At 35.3% G+C, this 22,195-nt stretch overlaps 2 protein-coding genes and 1 pseudogene across 2 annotated transcripts; all 3 read left to right on the plus strand.

The window, feature by feature from the left end:
* The first annotated feature begins 608 nt into the window (after positions 1-608).
* On the plus strand, positions 609-9,720 carry LOC124643939 (annotated as a pseudogene).
* Positions 9,721-10,557: 837 nt separating this feature from the next.
* On the plus strand, positions 10,558-13,111 carry LOC124644011. Its single transcript, XM_047183186.1, has 2 exons — positions 10,558-10,672; positions 10,932-13,111. Exon 2 carries the CDS (start codon positions 10,940-10,942, stop codon positions 12,905-12,907), a length of 1,968 nt encoding a protein of 655 aa, XP_047039142.1. The 5' UTR covers positions 10,558-10,672; positions 10,932-10,939; the 3' UTR covers positions 12,908-13,111.
* Positions 13,112-13,163: 52 nt separating this feature from the next.
* Positions 13,164-16,156, plus strand: LOC124644018. The gene is made up of 3 exons (XM_047183195.1): positions 13,164-14,323; positions 14,409-15,527; positions 16,117-16,156. The coding sequence occupies exons 1-2, from the start codon at positions 14,173-14,175 to the stop codon at positions 15,356-15,358; spliced, it is 1,101 nt and encodes a 366-aa protein (XP_047039151.1). The 5' UTR covers positions 13,164-14,172; the 3' UTR covers positions 15,359-15,527; positions 16,117-16,156.
* Positions 16,157-22,195: the final 6,039 nt, after the last annotated feature.

Consider the following 22,195-nt stretch of genomic DNA (forward strand, 5'->3'; position numbering starts at 1 on the left):
TTAATTAATACAAGTAATCAATTCCCTTTTCTATAATTTGAAATTGAACATCTCTTTAACATACCTTATCGTAACGGCTAATCTCTCTGCCGGGGAAATAGATTTACGCATGTCAGTATCCTCGTGTCTTATTTTATCATATATGGCTGTTAATAATAGTTGAAAGGTTTCTTTCTTCATCCGAAAATAATTGTAAAATTTAGTTTCATCTTCTTCCAACTGCGTAAATAGAGTTTGAAATGCACCATATTTTTCCCTTTCCAATAATATAGGATGCACCCACGATGACCTTTTACGTTTTTCTATTTCTTTTTGTTTCTTCTTGTACAAATAGTAGGCCAATACGAGTTTTTTTTTCTTATTATTCGACATTTCACACATGTGTAATCTCTGACTAGCAGTTCAAAACTAACGCATATAGAGGGCAGTCGATCCATCCGGTAAAAAAATATGTATACAAGGATAGCCGTTTATTCACGGTCCGTTATCCGGTGAAAAAAACGGACGTCTACAAGCGCTCTAAAACTTCTTAAAAAAAAATACACGGGAAGGGGCGGCAAAATCGACCACTGCCCCGGGCGGCAGATACCCACGCTACGCCACTGCATATCATATCGCTTGCTTAGTATTAAAGTGACCGAATTCAAAATCAATCAATCATGAGTTAGATACACTGTCATCTTTAAAACAACGCCATCTGTGACAAACTCCAAGAAACTCTTAAAAAGTTAGAGTTATACTGCTCTTACAATGTTTCGGTCTCTTTCACACTTATGAATTTGAAGACGCCATTTTGACATTACACTGACACATTCAGTAATCGTTTAACCGGCTCAAAACGAACATCTGGTCGTTTGTCATAAAAGTGACCTATTAATATTTAGGATTGTGTAACAGTGAAATCGAAGGTAAGTTTTACTGATTATTTTTGTTGTATTTTGACCCAATACGTAATGAGTCTATTTTATATTAAATTTGTTAATTTATTGTACGATATATTACGTTTTAGGACTGTTTAAAACTAAAACTTCTAGATGATTCTACAGCACATTAATGATTAGGTCTCTTTTTGAATAAAAAACTTAGTAAATTTATTCGTACACTCTGTAGAATTCATTGTTAAGTCTGTTTATTACAAATAATGATAATGTATTTTTAGTAACATTCAGTATTTGGTCTGTACTATACTAAAAAAAAAACGGAATTTTGCTATGAATGTGCTAGGTGATTTAAGTTCAGGATTGAGTCACTTTAAAACGAAATATGGAACAAAAAAAGAAGTTTCACTTGTTGACCTATAATTATAATTAAGTATTTTTTTATTAGGATGACGTCGTCTACTTCGCGATCAAGAAAAATTCTAGATTTAATTCAAATTGAAGATAACATTATTCCAACTCAAAATGTTGATGTTCAGGTGTGTAAAAATCGTTGAATTGTCTTTATGGTGTCTTTCTTTATTTACGTCTACCTGCAATTTACTGACTAATACTTCTTTTATTGTTAACAGACGATTTGTTGTGATGCAACTAAAGAGCCCGAAAATGTTACGAATATTATTCCAACTCAAAGTGCTGATGTCCAGGTTTGTAAAAATAATTGTATTGTCAAGGTATTTTATTTATGGCTAGCTGCAATTTACTGACTTACTCACCTTTAATTGTTAACAGACGATGATATGTGACGCATCTAAAGAGCCCGAAAATGATACTGATATTGTTTCAACTCAAAGTGGTGATGTCCAGGTATGTAAAATTACTACTTAGCACTTACTTATTTATTGATACTTTATGTAGGTATGTTTAGTTAAATTTGTTTATTCACCTTTTATGTTTACTTGCAGATGTTATGTGATGTTTATAATAAACCCGAAAATCAACGACATTTGAATGCCTCTGAGTATTTCAAACATACTGAAGGCCGTAACAAGGCAGTTATAGATTATCGTGTGTCACCTGTTAATTCTGGAGAAAGCGACGCAGATTTAAGTGATGGCGATCCTACTTTCGAAACCGTACAAAAGGGCCAACAGGGTAGTCATTTGCTATTTCCCCGTACCCGTAGTTCAAGTTCGAGTAGTAGTTCTTCTTCAACTTCAGACTCAAGTTCATCATCTGATAGCTCTAACGAAGAGACTTTGGAAGAACAGTTAAATGCCAATAACACAGAAAATAGAACACCTGAGCCAACAAGAGAGTTAGACGGAGGAACAATGGAGAATCAAGATAATTTAACAGAAGACACAACTTCCGGAACACCTACAGTTTCTACTAAGCCAAAAGGTAAAAAACGCACTAGACAACCGGAAAACTGGAAGCAAACTAGAGCAAAAAAATTGAGAAATTGTGGTAAGTCATATATTAATAGTAAAAATATTATAACTAAAGCTCGTGAACTTAAACCACCATGTAATGACCAGTGCAGGCTGCAATGTTCTAGCAAGATTGATTCTGTTCAAAGGCAAAGTATTTTCGACGCATACTGGGAACTTGGAGATATTCATAATCAGCGATCTTTCATTTTGTCGTGTTTATCTGATATCACACCCAGATATAAATATACCAATGCATTGACCCCACGGCATTGTAACAAAGCTTTCCATTTTGTTGTTGCTGGTAATTCGATCAGAGTTTGTAAAACCTTTTTTACTAATACTTTGAACATATCCGATCGTATGATTCGTACTGTTAAACATAAGACTGATAAACATGGAATTTTGAAGACGGATTGTAGAGGAATAACCGGTAATCATAAATCAGATGAAGTATTAATTTCTGACATCAAAGAATTTATCAATTCTATTCCAAGAACTGATTCTCATTACACACGACAATCATCGACCCGTGAATACATAGACGGTGGAAAAACGATAGTAGATCTCTTTAAAGACTTTGAAGAAGTCCAAAAACAAAAAAATAAGCCAGCAGGAAAGTATTGCACATTTTATAAGGTTTTTAATACACAATTCAATATATCATTTTTTCGCCCAAGAAAGGATCAATGCGACACATGTTTGCAATACCAGAATTCATCGCCTGAACAAAAACTTATTATTCAAGAAAAATATGATTCCCATTTAGAAGAAAAAACCCTCAGCCGACAGGAAAAATATAATGACCGACTTAAAATTGATGACAGTAATAAAGTAATTTTGTTCGACCTCCAAGCTGTTCTTCAATCACCTAAAGGGGACACTTCAGCTTTCTATTACAAAAGTAAGCTCAATAGCTATAATTTCACTGTTGCCTCCTTAAACAAAAAAGTAGAAGGCAAAGTACAGGAATCGTACAGTAACGTGCATTGTTATTTTTGGAATGAAACTGATGCAAAAAGAGGTGCCAATGAAATAGGCTCTTGTCTACTCCATTATTTCGAACAACTTTGTATCGAATCCAGGGCTACTAATGAGGAAGGCATCAATCTTATACTGTATTCGGACAATTGCGGAGGACAAAATAAAAATAAATATATCGTTACACTTTATCTTTACGCAGTTACACATCTTAATATTAATTCCATCACACATAAATACTTAATCAAAGGGCATACGCAGAATGAAGCCGATAACATACATAGCCTTATAGAAAAAGAGGTAAAAAAGAATTTAAGATCTGGACCTATATATTCACCACACCAATATGTATCAATAATTAAAAATGCACGAAAATCAGGAAACAAATTTATAGTAAATGAGCGTACATTTCATGACTTTTATGACTTGAAAAAGTTACAAGAAGCTTGGGGATACAATTTTAATAAAACAAAGAATGGAGATAATATTGTATGGAATGACGTAAAAATGATTAAGGTGACAAAGAAAAACCCCTTTTCATTTTTTATAAAAAAATCTTATAAACAGGATTTTTTGGAAGTATGTGTAAGAAACAGGCGAACCAAAATGTTGCCTTTAAACGAGTTAACGCTAGTCAAAGCGTACACTGGAAAACAAGAGCTAAGTGAAAATAAAAAAAAAGATTTACGCGAATTATTGTCTAAGAATTTGATCCCTAACTTTTATTCTGACTTTTATAATTCCATTCTTTAATCAGTAAAGGTAAAGATGACTCCTCCGTTTTCATCTTATATTTTTAAATAATTTATGTTTTGTTAACTGATTTATACCTAGACTGCGGACCTACTAAGAATACCATAACGCTGATTAGATTCGCTAAGATCTCTTTTAATTTTGCTACGATGTTATAATTATAGTTTATAATAGTTATCATAGTTTTTTACAATACTATATACTACTTTGTATAAAAAAACTATTTGCTTTTTGTTAATTTTGAAGGTATATGAAAATGTATACTATTTTTTTTATTATATTTCTCGTAATCATTTAAATAAAGACTTGTAATTTAAAAAGCGATAGTTAGGATAGAAGAGTGATTTTTGTGAACTGATGTAAACCTACTTAGAATACCATGAGACTGATTGATTTATTGCTTAGAAGTTAAGATCTCTTTTAATTATATTAATAAGTTCGGTATAAAAACATCTAACATCTTCTATTAATAAGTGTTAAAATGAAAATAACAGTTTTTTTATAATTTTAGTTCCTTAATGTTGATCTCTTTTTTTTAATTAAAAACCGTAACTACAAAAATGTATTTTCATTTTTATGTATTTTCGTTTAGTATTATTATGACTTAAACCTTACATATACAACCAAGTAGTATTTGAATTTAATAATAAATCAACTCAAAATTAATTAGGTCTTTATCTTTTTGGCAGACTAACTGTTACTTAGTATTATATAGACCTAAAACTACAAAAGTAATTTTGACAGCCTACAATAAACAAAATAAATAGTATTCAATTGAAATTTAAGTTTCAACCAACTATGTGGTTCATATTCTATCATTAAAAAATAAAAATAACTATGCGAGTAACATCTTGTAACATTTATGTCTAAATAAACAGCCAAAGTCCTAATTGCAAAACGTTTTTTGCGATTTGCCAAAAAACTAGTTTTTTCAATTCGGTCACTTTAATAATAAGCGTGCGATATATTGTGAATACTCTAAGCAGATTCAACAAGGAGCCAAGGTCTGAGCATTGGGCTGAGGTGAAAAGAGTGATGAGATACTTACAAGGCACAAAGGATTACAAACTTACATATAACAAGAATGGTAAAAAAGAAATCACAGACTACTGTGATGCAGACTGGGCGAGTGATGCACGTGATCGGAAGTCGTGCACAGGTTATATTTTTATGTTTCAGGGAGGCGCGATTTCATGGTGTTCCCCCAAGCATCAGACCATCGCTCTGTCAACCGCTGAGGCCGAGTACATGGCCATGGGGAGCGCCGCGCAGGAGGCACTCTGGCTGCGACAGCGGCTCCGACACGTTACTGATATACAGTGACAATCAGAGCTCTATCAAGTTAACAGTCAGCGACTGCTACTTACCCAGATCTAAGCACATAGATATACGATATCATTTTATAAAGGACCATGTTTTTAATAATGAGTTAAAATTTTGTTTTGTCAAAGGTTCTGATAATGTTGCAGATATACTTAATAAAGGTACATCTTTTGAAAAACATGTATTTTGTGTAACACATATGGGAATCCGTTCTGGGGAGGATGTTGTGAATGGATTTTTGAACCTATTCTCTTTGACCTATGTTTATATTATTGGTCGTTCCTTTCTGCTCTCAAGCCTTGTAACGTACAGAAGTGTGTCCGAATAAACTAAATTCTTTATTAAATACTTGTTTTATTTACCACAATCCTACACTATTCATATTCCTATTTTTATTGCGCTAGATATAGACGCTAAGCTGGAATAGAGTTAAATTTTTTAATAATTAAAAAAATAATGTTTCGCACCCCTGGCCTTATAATGCAGTATATCAAAACATTTCAAATAATTCAAAGATTTACTCCCTGAACATTAATTAGGGCCAATCGTGCGAGACCGGATGTCTATGAAACCCGAAGTCCAGCCCACAGTGCGCCGCAACTTTAGCTGTACATATTTAGTTTGTTATATATTTAGTTACGGCCAGTTTCTTCATCAAAAGTTAAAGCCAAAGTAAAAGTCAAAGTAATGTCTAAAGTAAAAGTAACGGTTAAATTCAATTTTTCTATGAATTTGCTGTCACTTTAGCCTTGAAAAAACGAATTTGACCGTTACTTTAACTTAAGACATTACTTTAACTTTTGATGAAGAAACTGGCCGTTAGTTGCATGTAAGTTAGTTTAATTTGTTATATACTCAGTGATTTAATTGTAAGTTAGTTTAGTTATTTTATACGTTTAAGCTGTAGGAATATATTTGGTAGTATAGTTCGGCCATTCAGAGAATGCGTTCCTGACACGTCGCGATTGAACTGACGACGTAATAACATTCATTGATTATTGATATAATAATGTTGTTTTAATGCTCCTCAATTGTTAAAACGGTAAACAACCAGCAAAAATATTTTTATCGTAACTGCAAAACCATTGCAAAGTTACGTCGTCAGTTCAATCGCGACGTGTCAGGAACGCATTCTCTGAATGGCCGAACTATAGTAGTTTAACAGTAGGTAGTAATTGTCATCAACATATTACAATGGAACGTGAAATATTGTCGGTAAATGGTGACATTTGCCCACACCAAGTCATCTCTATTCCTATGCTATAACAATCCATAAATTATCAATAATATATTGACAGAAGTCTCCCAGAATCTAACAAATGAAATACAACAAGAACAAACAAAGGCTTTCACGAGTGTGCCACAATCTAACGAAATTTCTGTGCAAGAACAGACTTAGGAAGTCATGTCCCCAAATCTTCCTTAGGTAACGAGCATATATCATTTGAAACAGGAAGATCAGTGTCTAAAAGGCAAAAAGAAAGATTCTTCCTCAAATACTTAAATAGAGGATCTTACAGCACAGTCAGTTAGAACGACACTGGAAACTATATCACCGTTGAGGGCTATTCCTGGAAATTCGAGGCCAATGAAAAAAAAACTACAGGTGCTATTATAATTACAGAGAGTCCCAGATTGCTCCCATGCCGTCAAAGAATCTGAAAGACGATCATATCAGTCTTTAAAAAAATGTACACTTAAAGCTACTACAAACATGTATCACCAGCTATTGGTAATTCACATTCAGTAGATAATTATGATGAAGAGATGGATGTGTTACATATCAGAAGAAGTAGTACTGCTGAAAGATTCTTCAAAGAAGCCTTCACTTAACACTCTGGTACGCCAGGATTAACAACAATGGCCATCAATGTCGACAACAATGTTGTTTTATTCGTCCATTTTTACCCGAAACCTCGACTTTTTGGTATATTATACCTCGTGCAACATAGCTTTGTGATTTTGGCATAAAGCTATCTTGGACGAGGTATAATATGTATATCAAAAAAATTGTAATCTATTAGATCTTGGTTGTGCCTAGTACATAATTACATTATAGCTATAGTTAGAGCTATAGCGAAGTGTGACTGCATCGTTAGCCGAGAGAAGGCGCCATACCAGAACCAATGAACAGGGGGGTGAAAGTTCCATACAAATCACAGTACCAAAAATTTGTAGCAAAACTAGCGCCACCTTGTGATTAAGGTTAAACATTATTGAGAGAGTATTGTCGCATTTTGTTCAACAGATGGCAGCAGCTACAATATTTGGTGTGAAAATGATTAATATACGGCATTATTTTTCGTAATTAATAAAATATTTCTAAAATAATCATACAAAAATTTATGAATGCGAGTAATTAAAAAATAAAGAAATTTTATTTAAGTCTATAGCATAGATAATACACTAATACGTCTATAGGGGAAGGGGGGGCATGACGGGGACGCGAGGTAAGACGGGGTCACGCACACATACAAGAAACTAGACTCTTGCGAACAGAAAGCAATAACCCAATAGGAAGCCATACTCGATCAACCGTCACACAGTATACGATTTGACTAATCTAGGGAGACAATAGGTATTTAAATGAAATGTTTAAAACTACATTTTTTTTAATCTTGTTACGCTGTCGAATACATCTTTTAGCTGATAACACAAGGCAAATAATCTCTTGTCACGCAAAACTGGTTTTAACAATGGGCGAAGTTACTTGACCCTATTCAGGTAGTCGCTCGACCGCTCAGTGTGACCGTTAACGCTAACGTGTATACATGTTCTTTGGTGTATTGAGTGCTTGTAAGTGTTTTTTTGTGATGGAGTCATCAAATAGAGGTAATTATCCATATATTAAAGTCCTTAAATAAAACCAAATTGTATGCTTTCGAACTGTAACACTCACTGAAAAAACACATCAATAAAAATGTATTTCTATTTTAAATTAATTTTTGTTTGGAGATCTACCATGTAGTCAAATGTAGTCAAGCTGTAAGTGTAGTCTTAAAAAAATCTCTGTGTTATATACTTTGAAGCTATAATAATTGTATTTTGCGATTTTTTGCGATTATATTTTTTTTTCGTTTTTTCTTTATAGATGCCAGAATGCAGCGAAAATCAATATTTGATTTTTGGCGTTCTATTCCGCCCAAAGGTCGATTAAATAAAGTAATCGACTTTGTGAAAGTGAGCTTTGGTAATTTGGTTGTTACCGAACACCAAGACGAACAGTTAAAAGCATTTTTGAAAAAAGAATGCGAAAAAATACGTGTGAAATGGGATCGCAAGCAAAGACGATTAGACTTGTTTTTAAAAGACTATGAACAGTGGCTCAGCGAAGATTTAACTTTCGCCATGCTTGTGGTATCAGAAAATGTTTCAATACCAAGTACTAGTGGTGGCAGGCCGCAGAAAAGTTTTGTGGAAAGTTCAAAAAAAACGAAGAAGAGGAAAGTTCAGCACTTATTAAATGACTACAGTAAAGATGAATTGATTTTCGCCGCGCAATTAAGTGTTAGAGCTAGTGGCAAACGTGATGCTGCTACATTGATTGAAGAATTATCTACAGCCTCGCCAAAACGAGCCACCACATATAAGAAAGCTCGAAGAATTATTAATACTGGAAAAGAACAAAGGCCTTATACTCCTGACGAAGCTTTGGCGTTGTTCATATCAAATAATTTCACTGTCCAGACATACAAAAATGTTCAACAAGAAGCCAAAGAAAGGGGATTCAATATATACCCTTGCTATGATCACGTGGCACAGGTTAAAAAGCAGTGCTATCCTCCAGTTGAAAATATAACAGTAACCGATATATCGGCTGAAGTAAGACTGGATTCTCTTTTGAACCATACTGCATTGAGAATATGTAAAAATATTCTTGGAGAAATATTAGATACAAGTGTGTTAAATTACACTTTGATATACAAATGGGGATGCGATGGGTCTTCGGGTCATAGCTTATACAAGCAACCATTTGAAGATACCGGTAGCACAGACGAATATATGTTTATCATGTCTTTAGTTCCAATAAGACTTGTAAACAATGCACAGAAGGTCATATGGGAAAATCCTCGGCCATCCTCACCAAGATTCTGCAGAGTTATCAAATTCATATATAAGAAAGAGTGCGAAGCATTGATCAAAGAAGAATGCCAAGGTATGGAAAATCAAATACGGGCGTTAATGCCAACTCTATTGGAAATCAGAGGCGTAACCATCTCAATCACGCACAAGATGATTCTTTCAATGATTGATGGTAAAGTTTGTAACGTTTTAGCTGAAAATAAATCGACTCAAAGATGTTTTATCTGCAAGGCAACATCAAAGGAAATGAATTCGGCATCAATGGTTAGAGAGCCTGATGAGAATATGTACCAATTTGGAATCTCTAGTTTACATGCGTACATTCGTACAATGGAATGTCTCTTAAATATTAGTTATCGCATGAACATTTGTGAGTGGCAAATCAGAGGAGACAAAAATAAAGAGACATTCAAAAAAACTAAAGAAGAAATAAAGGCAAAGTTTAAAGAAATTGGTCTAATAATCGACAAAGTTAAACCAGGATTCGGTACAAGCAATGACGGAAATACCGCACGAGCATTTTTTTATAATTATGCCACAACAGCGCGGATTACTGGTCTCAATGAAAACCTCATTCATCGTTTTGGGACAATTCTTGCAGCCATAGCTTCAGGCTATGAAATCGACACAGAAAAATTTAATGACTACTGTGTGGCGACCAGGGAGATGTATTTAAGTTTATACCCATGGTATAATATGCCGGCAACAGTGCATAAAATTTTGGTACATGGAGCAAATATAATAAAAAATTCGGTGATACCGATAGGACAAATGTCCGAAGAGGCTTCCGAGGCCAAAAATAAAGAAATTAGAAAAGCCAGATTGGGGCATACATTGAAAACATCAAGACACAGAAGTAATTATGATTTAATTAAACATTTGTTAACATCTTCAGATCCCTATATAACATTATTAAGAAAACTTCATCAAAAAAAAATATCTAAGCGTGATATAGATATAAGAATCTTATTAAAAGATTAAAAAAAATGTTATACGTTCAGTTTTGCCTTTTATTTACTACAACATTCACAACAAATGTAATAATAATATAATAGTTAGGTTCCCGAGTTTTGTCCCCCTAGATTAGTCAAATCGTATACTGTGCGTCAGTGCGACAGAAACAGTGAGTGGGAGTGCACGCGTTTTTTGTTTACAAACGAAAATCACGTTGAGTGTCTCGTCGATCTAATTTTACGCAGTTAAAAACGTCTTTACTGTAAGGTAATTATGACTACCCAATTTATGTCTTTTCTCGTATATGGTTGTTAGTGTTGTTTACTTTGTTGTGGTATAGTTAGACAAAAGTTCAGTTAATATTTTTTTTTCGAGAAATTTATTTTTTCTAAATCAGCCTTTGGGGTAAGACGGGGTATTGGGTATGAGGTAAGATGGGGTATAGGGGCAACATGGTGAAGTGGGTCTTCGTTTAGGTATCTATGTTTATAAATAGGTACGTGCCTAATACGATTGTACTTTTCAGGTAAAACAATGGTACGTTCATACAAGAAAAAAACTAAAAGAGGAGAGTGGTCAACAATTTCTATGAAAACAGCTATAGATAAAGTATTAAGTAAAGAAATGGGCTACAGAAAAGCCGCTTCTGAATACGGAGTGCCTCAGACTACTTTGGAGCGATATGTTAAGAAAATGAAGGAAGATGGTGAAGTTACAATTGGTGTACCTTTGGGCCCTAAAAAACCTATTTTTACAACAAAAGAAGAAGACGAGATTGTGGCATATCTAAAACATATGGAAGAACGTCTTTTTGGGCTGACAACTCTCGATCTGAGACGTCTAGCATATCAACTGGCTGTGAGAAATGGTAAGGCGCACAATTTTAATACTGACAAGCAGATGGCAGGGGTTGATTGGCTCAAAGGTTTCTTAAGGCGTCATCCAGATTTATCCATTCGTAAGCCCGAAGCTACTTCAGCAGCTAGAGCAATGGGGTTTAATAAAGTGGCCGTTAGTAAATTCTACCAGTTGCTCGGAGAGATTTATGACAAGCATAAATTAACTCCTGACAAAATATATAATTGTGACGAAACTGGTATCTCCGTTGTATCTAAAACCAAGAGCAAAATATTGGCCATGAAAGGACGAAAACAAGTAGGCTCGTTATCATCTGCAGATCGCGGCCAGACTATTACAGTAGAAATATGTTTTAACGCTGCTGGAACCTACATGCCTCCACTGATGATTTTTCCGAGACAACGAATGAAACCAGAATTGTTAGATCACGCCCCACCAGGTACTGAAGGTGTTTGCAATGCTCGAGGCTGGATAACTACCGAAATATTTTTGACTTGGTTCAAAAAGTTTATCAGATTCTCCGGAGCTACTCCTACTAATCATGTGTTGCTGCTTCTAGATGGGCATGTAAGTCACACTCAAAATTTGGAAGTAATTGATCTGGCACGTAAAAATGGAGTTATTATACTTTGCTTTCCACCTCACTGCACACATAAAATGCAGCCAGCAGATGTTGCATTTATGAGGCCACTCAGTACATATTATGACCATGCTGTTTCGGCCTGGTTGAGATCACACCCAGGGCGTGTGGTAACTGTATTTCAGATAAGTGAAATATTTGGAAATGCATATATTCAGGCAGCTACAATGTCGACAGCAATCAACGCATTCAGAAAGTGTGGCATATGGCCGTTTAATGAAAATAATTTTACGGATGCCGATTTCATATCTGCTGCAACTACTGATATACAAAATATTGAAAACTCGTCGAGTGTAGAGCAACACAGAGTTACAGAAGCCGAAGGGCCTCAATATGAGGTAGTTCCATCTGTGCCTTCAACCACAGTAGTCACGACTGTATCTTCAACGACCACAACATCCCATCCTGGAGCAGTTACAACAAGACCTGAACTTACAACAGAATCATGCACTTCAGTTAGAATAGATTTTATCACCGAATGTACAGAGCAAGTCACACCTGATGTGACTAAAAAATCTGCTCCCGAACCTGAACCTGGATGTTCTTTTGCTTCTAAATCTCCCATCCGTGCGGTATGCCGCGATCTTACATCTAGCTTTGAAAATGCATCCCCTGGTGATATTTTGCCAATCCCTTTGGTCCAACAAACTGAAAAGAGGAAGCAATACCGGAGAGGAAAAACAGCTGTCATTACTTCAACTCCTTATAAAAATGAGCTGGAGAATTTGAAAAAACTGAGGAAAGTATCCAATCCTAATGATCCTCGGCTCAAAAAAAATGCTAAGAAGAAACAAAAGACTACAGTTGCAGCCAAGACGAAAAATGACGATGATGAAGATACAATTTGTCTCTATTGTAATGATGAAAATCATAGTTTTCTGAAATCATCCGAAGGTTGGGTAGGCTGCCAGCTTTGTGGACGTTGGGCTCACAATGGTTGTGCTGGTGTGGATGATGAAAACACCGAAGAAATTCATATTTGTATTTATTGTGATAATAATTAGCTAACCCCATCTTGCCCCATTTTCATTACCCCATCTTACCCCATGGTAAGGGGCAAGATGGGTTTTCGAAAGTTCCTATTAAATCATTTATTTAAAAAAAATGTTATAAGTTCATCTCCCAAAGACTATGCCAAATTGTAGTTAGATTAATAAGGCATTGTGCCATAAATAAATAAGCATAATAAACGCAATGATTATACTGTATTTTTGGTATTTTCCTTAGATACCCCATCATGCCCCCCCTTCCCCTAGTACTCTATGAGACTGTCGATGACAGATTTTTCAAACTTGACCGTTTTTTTTCTGTTTCGCTGTTTTCGTTGCTGTGTTGTGTTGATGTTAAAGTGCTTTTGGATGAGAAAATTGGACGACTTGGCTTTCTTCCTACGGATTCTGAGATCCCAGCATACCTGGTACTACTTGGCTTTGAATTTGGACACCGATTATTCCATTCGCGAGACCTTGGCAAGATATCCGGACTACTGGCGGCTCACGATTGTGTTTTGATAATTGGTGCCTGTTGATCATCTGGTTTAAGATATTTATCATCATGCCTGACAAATCTCGTTTGGTGTGCTACTTCGGGTGCATCAATGATGGTAAGTATCATGGTTGATCCACATTTTTTTTAATTTTTTATAGGACCGCTGCATCATTTCCCCAATCCAAAAGGGCTGCTCATTTCCCCAATTGAGAGATTTGCTCAGTGGAAGGCTATATTGGATACGGCGACTCAGGAGAGGGGAGATAAATATATTTATAATCATATACTACTGTGTAATGAACACTTTTTGGAATGTTATCGACTGCCCAGCCGTCGCCTTACAAATAACGCTGTAGGTACCTACAATAAACTTATTCAAGGTTGACAGAAATCAACACTTCGCAGCTGACATACCTGGACCTACTGGTTAGTAAATTGTCTTATAGTTTTAAGAGTGTCTTTAAACCAAATCAGTTATTTTATTCCCACCTATATTTTTTTATATGTATATGGAGAAAAACCAAAGAATATTATGTGTCTCCTGAGATCAAAAGAGTGGTACTTGGAAAACAAAATGATGAGCGGAGATGCCACAACATAAAATCTCCTAAGAAAGTAGCACCGCCCAAGTGCGGGTGTTCGAGGGACGATCTTTCCATCCTCCATGGTCTAGTATGGGATAGAATACAAAGATGCTACAAAAGAAATACTCTGGTTCTACCTATACATGCTACGAATGCAATTATTGCCATAAGTTAGCACTCGTCAATGCACCAATATAATGTTCAATTCACTAAGTATGATGATTAATAAAGTAATCAATATAACATTTTCAGAACAACAACGGCCGACATTGGCACCTGCTGTCTTTTCACTACCCTCTACATCGGGTCTACAACCATCAACCTCTCAAATGCCTGCACAGCTTGTTGGTGAATAAACATACTTCTTTGTGATTGTTTTTTCTATTTTATATTTTTGTAAATTATTTCTTTGAAACTATATTTTTTATTTCAGGTTCAAATCGGAAAACTCGTCCGGGCAAAAGCAATTCAAACAAATCAATATATAAACTGCAATTACAATTAGAGAAACTAAGACAAAAATGTAAAAATAGCAAACCACAATTACGAGCCGCAAAAAAAATTTCAATGAACAAGGCATTCCTCTCTACAATAGAAAAGTTACCAGAGGAAATAAATTTTTTTACAAAATTACAATTAAAATATAATGCTAAACCAAGGGGGAGACGATTTTCCAATGAGGAAAAAATAATGGCACTTACCATTCTAAAACAAAGCCCCAAGGCTTATAGCCTTTTACAAAAAATGCTTGTGCTGCCTTCTAAGCGTTGTTTGCAGAGCCTATTAAGCGCATTCACTTTGGAACCTGGCATAAATAAAAATATAATAAATGATTTAAAAAAAATGGCCAGCAGATTGCCTAATGAAAAAAAGCTGGTGAACTTACTGTTCGACGAGGTGTCCTTGGCCGCTGGAGTAGAATTTAAAGCCGCAACTGGCAAAATTATTGGATTTGAAGATTTTGGTGACCATAGAAATAAGACACTCGCTGACCATGCACTTGTCTTCATGATCAAAGGAATTAAGAGCAAATCTAAGCAGCCCATTTGCTTTACATTCTGCAAAGGCATTACAAAAGCGAATGATTTAAAAAATATAATTACAAGAGTAATAAAAGAAATAAATTCAACTGGTTTAAAAGTAATTGCTACAATTTGTGACCAAGCCGCTACTAACGTAAGAGTGGTGCGGCAATTACTCGCTGAAACCAGAGAAAAATACTTGAGGAAAGGCATGGAGTATTACTCCAAAGCATTTGAAATTGAAAATTCAAAGATATTTCCTCTATTTGATACGCCACATTTGCTCAAGGGAGTCAGAAATAATTTGTTAGAAAAAAATGCTCAGTTTACTCAGAATGGGGAAACAAAAAAGGCGAAATAGGAACACATAGAAATGTTGTTAGAATTAGATGAGGGGGATGATGAAATAAGACTTGTCAATAAATTAACAGAAAAACATGTTATCAAGAACAAAATCCCAAAGATGAAGGTCAAATACGCAGCCCAAGTCTTCAGCCAGAGAGTGTCTAGCGCCCTACGATTTTCATCAAGTAAGTATGTTAATAGTATGCATATAAGACTTTCTTTAATCATAAACTCAAATAATGTATATTTTGTTTGTTACTAGCGACCCGTCCCTACCTCACATAAGGTGATTATAAATTCGAAATCGTTATGTTATCACACCAAAAACGGCGAAATCAATTTGATTGATGACCAGTTTATAGACTGAGATATGATACTTTTTACCCGGGTACTGGAAGAAATTCCCTTGGGCCGTGAAGCAAAGCTAGTAAACAATAAATTTACATTATTTGATAAATACAATTTGTTGTCACAAATTTATATTTGTTTCTGCCCATGGTTTCATTTGTGTCCCGGGAGAGCTACTTCTGTCCCCTGAATAAAAAGTGTCTATCTCCAATCCCTCTCTGTGCCTAATTTCATCTCGATTGGTTCAGCCTGTAAAGTGTGATTACGTAACACACAGATAAAATTACTTTCACATTTCTAATATAATTAGGGATGAAAGATTGTCTAAAAGTTTTCATCGATTATGCTACTAGTAATCTATTATTTTTAGTAAATGACTCTCGATTATTACATTACGTTAAAACAAGCATTCACTCTTTGTTTCAGAACACAATATACTTCCTACAGAAGGCCAAGAAACTGCAGAGTTCCTTTTAATTTTCGACAAGTTATTTGATTCATTTAATGGTCATTCTTATGAAGGATCACCTAAGAAATATAAGCAATGCTTGACAAATTATTCACCCCATTTCCAACTGTGGAATGAAATGTTGCCGATTTTAGAATCAATTAAATTTGAATCAGTAGTTAGAAAAAATAATTCTGTGTTGATTAAACATGAATCAGTTCCGTCTGTTAAAAATTGGATCCACAATATACATACATTTAAGGAAATGTGGCAATATTTAAATAAAAGTTTTAAAATCAATAATGTTATTGTTATGGACCATGTGATTAATTCGGGCATTATAAATAATGCCCGAGCATTATGAATAATGTCTAGCTTTATCGGGCCAAGTGATTAATAACTATCTTAACTTCATTATTTATCACATTGCACGGGCATTATTATATTGCTACATGACAGTTGGGCAATTTGATAATAAAGCAAAAAATTGAAGTTAGTGACGAAAACGTATCCCACGTAACGGTTGCCCGGGTAACTGGGTTGAGGAGGTCAGATAGGGCAGTCGCTCCTTGTAAAGCACTGGTACTCAGCTACATCCGGTTAGACTGGAAGCCGACCCCAACATAGTTTGGGAAAAAGGCTCGGAGGATGATGTGACGAAAACGTATCGCTGCAAAACCGACTCCACGTAGTCTTGTCTGTCCTACCCCTAGAGTGCAATTCAAAACCCCGTAAGTGTGGAGGGGCGAGGCGGCCTGCGAGCTGAGGCGCAGGTAGTTTTAACGCTCGCCGACGCGGCTGAGGCTGGCCGGCTGAGCCGGCCAGCAAGCCGAAGCTGCGGCGGTGAGCGTGAAAACCATCTGCGACGATAAGCTCGCATGGGACCGCCGGAGCCCCGCAGCACCGGAGCCGTGACAGAAGCCATGCTTGCTGCATGTTGCTTGCTTACATTTTAAACGTACTGAGTTAAAAAATTAGAAGCTAAATAAATAAATTTTATGATGTCATTTAATAGTATTTTAGAAGTTTACTGTTAGAATGCATGCTACAAATTTAGATGCTAAAAAATAACCATCATGCGGAGTTGTATTTAGAGTAGTTTACTTAGAAGATAACGAGTGGCTGAGATAGTATTATTTAGATGCTCGTTAATTGTGGCTGACTTAGTAATTAAGAAGGCAACATACATTATTCGGGGCGAATAATTATATTAAAAAGGAGCCTGTTTAATAAGCACCCTTTAAATATGACTTTCCTTAACTTTTAAATGCAAAAACTAGTGGATTTTTAAGGCAGAAGTCCTTCATAATTAATCCAAATCATGAGGCTGATTATTTAAGTGGTTTAATATTTAGTTAATTTTAAATTAAATGGCAATAACAATAAAAAATTGAATATAAATATGTTATTACGTTGCTTGTATTACTTTGCCCAAAAGGTCATGGGCAATATGTATAGTGCCCGGTCAATTTGATTATTTGAATAATTATTATCAAATTGCACTCTCATATTGGGCATTTTTCATAATGACCGGGCATTATGTATACTGCTCAATTTATCACTTGGTCCATAACATTATCACCCGAAATTTCAATCAAGACCCTCTGGAAAATTTCTTTAGTAGTATAAGGAGTAATGGTGTGCGTAATGTGAATCCAAATTGTAATCAATTTACCAATGCATACAAAACTTTACTGATTAATAATTTTAATTCTGTGCGGAGCTAATTGTGAAGATGATTCTAATAAATCATTTCAATCAATTATAAATCTGCTTGATGATAAATCTGATGATTCGAATAATGATGATTTTGCATGTGACATTAATCCTTTATTAAATGTAATGAATGAAATTAAAATTGACGATTCTTTAATTCATATTGAATCAAAAAAATATGTCACAGGATATATGATTAAAAAAATTAAATCTAAAATATTTAAAAACTGTGGTGTTTGCATGCGTGATTTTTGTAGATCTGAAGTTGATTTGCAATCATTCAATTATGAAGTTGATTATACTAAAAAATCTTTATTTTATCCCAGCGACAAATTTAATCATTTAATGACAGATATTTATCACACAATTGTTGCATGTTTACGTGATTGCCCAGAATCAAATTTATTGAATAAAAAAATCAAATATATGATTAACTAGCTTCTGCCCGCGACTTCGTACGCGGATCCTGTCCCTTATGCCAGCGACTACGGGGTCAGCAAAATCAAAGATCTGAATAGTCGCAATAGACGTGAACATAGGGATAAAAGTAGTGATTCTAATTAGTCCGCATTTAAGTTGTGTGTGGCAAAAATATTACGTATAAAAACATTAAATAGTGGAATTCGTGGTGGTTTAGTAGGTAGAGAACCAATCTCTTAAGTATGAGCGTGTGTCTTTGATTCCAGGTCTGGCAAGTGCCTGCCAATGCAACTTTTCTAAGTATGTACTTTCTACGTATATTTTGGATACCAATGACCGTTATTTGGAGGGGATGTTAAACTGTAGGTTCCGACTGTCATTGAACATTCCATTCTTGGCAGTCGTTATGGGTAGTCAGAAGCCAGTAAGTCTTACCAAGGGGTGTTGGGTTGAGCGGGTAACCGGGTTGTGGAGGTCAGATAGGCAGTCGCTCCTTGTAAAACACTGGTACTCAGTTGCATCTTGACTGGAAGTCGACCCTAACATAATTGGGACAAAGGCTCTTGAGATAATAACGACAATAATAATGAGATATAGGCACCGCAGGACATCTGAGGCTGATGACGGGGAGTAGCGACCCCGCGGGGCTATATAAACTGAGTTCTCCAGGGAGTGTATACTGTCCCCCATATCCGGCCGGTCGGAGTGAACCATGACGGGGGTAGGTCTCACGCCTCTGGCTTGGCTTGGCCGTCCAGAGTGGAGCCGTCGCTAGAGCAGGATTATTAGCCTTGCTCGCAGGGTAGGTGCCTCATGGTAAGCACAGGGAGCGCGTAATCTGCGTTTAAAGTCCGCCGAGTTATCCTCACCCTTCAGCCGCTCATGTCCCTGTTGCCCTCTTGTTGCTATTCAGTGACTGGTTCCCGGGGGCCCAGTAAGTGAGGTGGCGAGTCTCCACCTGCCGTTTTTACATGTACCTAATACATTGTCATCCACTAACATCCCATCACAATAGCCCAAGTAGTTTTCCTCCATAGTTAGCAATAGTTTAGCACAGAACCGGGGATTGTCTTTTTTTTTAACGACGTCCACCGGGGATTGTCCTTGGGTTCATTTCTATAGTGTATAAAGGAATAATCGTCGGTTTTGTGTCACCATTTCATTAAAGTTGTCTCAAAAGGACTTCAGCGTGTTGGCTTCGGCCCCACGTTTGCCTCCCAAAAATTCGGAACTCTGTAGTCCCGAGGTCTGGAAGAGACATACAAAATAATAATGAGATATAACGCAACAAAGTTAGAGAGCGGGGGCTCGTGACGCCACGTCTAGGTATGTAAAATTTGTACTAAGCAGTGACTTAACACAAAATTCAAGCGTTGTTGTATCTTCGTTATTATTTGTTTGTGTGAGAGAGAAAAGAAAAATGCGTCAATAGAGAGTGCTTATCAGATTGAACCACTTTTGCTAAAACGTCATATCTTCATATGCTTCATATAGTCTAGCAGGGCTCCTGGAGTTCCACATCAGGTGTTTTACATCTTCAATTTTTATAAGTCAACAGAGAGTGCTTATCAGATTGAACAACTTTTGCTAAAACGTCATACCTCTATATGCTATAGTCTAGCTGGGCCCCTGGAGTTCCACATCAGATGTTTTAGATCTTCAATTTGTATAAGTCAATAGAAAGTGCTTATCAAATTGAACAACTTTTGCTAAAACGTCATACCTGTATATGGTACAGAGAAGCTGGGCTCTTGGGGTTCCACATCAGGTGTTCCAGATCTTAAAATTTATTATCTCAGCTGAAAATGCTCATCAAATGAAACAATTTTTGCCACGGCACCATATTTGTATCTCTTATAGTTTTATTGGTCTGTTGGAGTTCTGCATCAGGTCTTCAAGTTTCGAAGATAAATTATAGCCTATATGTTGACCAGGCTTAATACTGATACAACAAAGAAAAAATCATTGAAATCCGTTCAGTAGTTCGGAAGATTAGCGTGTACAAACAAACAGACATACAGACATACAGACATACAGACAGAATTTTTTTTTTGGATTTGTGCTCCATTACTGTTTCTAAACCGCACCCAATTATTATTTTTTTAATATATTCAATGTACAGACACAGTTTTTTTACAGATTTATTATATGTATAGATTGTGCATGTGATTATAACGTTATAACTTGTAACTTGTGTAAGCGACATAAAAAAGCACTAATTGAGTTTATTAATGATTTATCAATTAAGTTGATTATACACAGTTGGTGTACAGGGGTGAATAGGATTTTAAATGGAAAAATTTCAAAATTTGATAAGAATGACCATATCAAACAGCAAGCACTTGAATATTATAAAAAAAGACTAAATAAATAAATAAATAACGAAATATACATAACCAGTGTTATTATTTTTATTATAAAACATTTTTTTACTAAATTATCCATTATCTTAAGATTGTTAGATGATTGAAATAAATTGAATTCTAATCTTGGTATTTATTTATAAAATTTTGAATTTGATTAGAATATTTAAATTCAATCATCTTAACAATGTTAAAATATCAATAGTACTATAGAATGGGCACCACCTATCGGATTTTTTTGGTACTAAAGCTACTGCCGCGCCCTCTGGTAATCACGGTCAAAATCTTTATTTTTGTACCACGAGTTGCGTATCTATTACAGTATTATAGTGTTTAATCTATGCCAATGAATACTGAAGATAGTATCTCAGACTCCTGTGATGATGATAATAAAGCAGTGAGATCTAGGAAAATCAGTGTTACAGCTATAGTCCACCGTGTTGATATAAACAACACACACACAGCGAAAAGGGGTGTATGACTGTAGATACCGATTCCGAATATGAAAATATGGACGAATACATAGAACAATGCCTGAAAATCCAAGAAGATGAAGAAAACATTGAACCAAATGCAAAACTGCCGTTTGGTTTAAGTGATATACAATTTTATGATGAAAGTTCGTTTTAAATTAAAAAAAGACGACTGGCTTGTAGTTCAGTTTACTACGAAAAAAAGTGTCAAACATTTCATAGGTACAATTTTATCGATTGAAGATAAATTACCAGTTGTAAAATTTGTACGAAAGGTAAAACAGTCAAAATCTGAAACAACGTTTAGTTATCCTATTGTAGAGGATATCTGTGTTATTAAATCTAAAGCAGATATAATTTGTGTCTTACCTCAGCCCGTTATTTTTCGACGTGGTCAACTAATATTCAACGTTGATCTCAATAAATATAATATTTTTTAATTTTTACGCTGTTTTATATTATTAGTTATTGGTGAAACACTAAAAACCTATTCCCTGTTATTATAAAAACTGCCGCAAGTAGTGGATTAAACCAGACTGAAGACGTCTTGGTTTGTTACGGTACTTACGATAGTCTTTACATCCTTATTACAAAACGTAGACTAAGAGAAGACTGTTTGGTACTTCGATTTGTCTGTGGTTGAAATAATATCCACAGATTATAAGCAACAAATATTTAAATCATTCGTTCAATCGTTCCGGATTCTATGCGCCGTTCCTTTTTACATTATTTTGTTAAGTCTATTTTGATGAAAAATAATTAACTATGAAAATAAAAAAAATATCTCTGCAGTTGAAAAGGTTACTTTTTATTATTTAAAGGTAATTTTATATTTCTAGTATCTTTTAACGATATACATGATCCAATTATTCTCTTTTAAACAACTATCGAGTTTGCGCGTATAACGGAACGTCAGCGCGCGTATCCGAGTTATGTTTTGTTTTTAGGTTAGAAATAACTTGGATTATTTTCATCCCGATTTAAATGATTAAATAAGACGTTGTGCATCTCATTAGAACCTCTTCAAAATTAAGTGCACAATAACTTACACACAGAATATCGTGTGCATTATATTACCAAAAGAA

This window comes from Helicoverpa zea, chromosome 29 (genome assembly GCF_022581195.2).
Source record: "Helicoverpa zea isolate HzStark_Cry1AcR chromosome 29, ilHelZeax1.1, whole genome shotgun sequence".
NCBI lineage: Eukaryota > Metazoa > Arthropoda > Insecta > Lepidoptera > Noctuidae > Helicoverpa > Helicoverpa zea.

Bases quoted from the DNA above. Each gene is read 5' to 3' on its own strand.
- LOC124644011 (XM_047183186.1), top strand. From the start codon at position 10,940: ATGGTACGTTCATACAAGAAAAAAACTAAAAGAGGAGAGTGGTCAACA.
- LOC124644018 (XM_047183195.1), top strand. From the start codon at position 14,173: ATGTTCAATTCACTAAGTATGATGATTAATAAAGTAATCAATATAACA. The intron at 14,324-14,408 runs GTGAATAAACAT...TTTTTATTTCAG, and splicing joins AATGCCTGCACAGCTTGTTG to GTTCAAATCGGAAAACTCGT.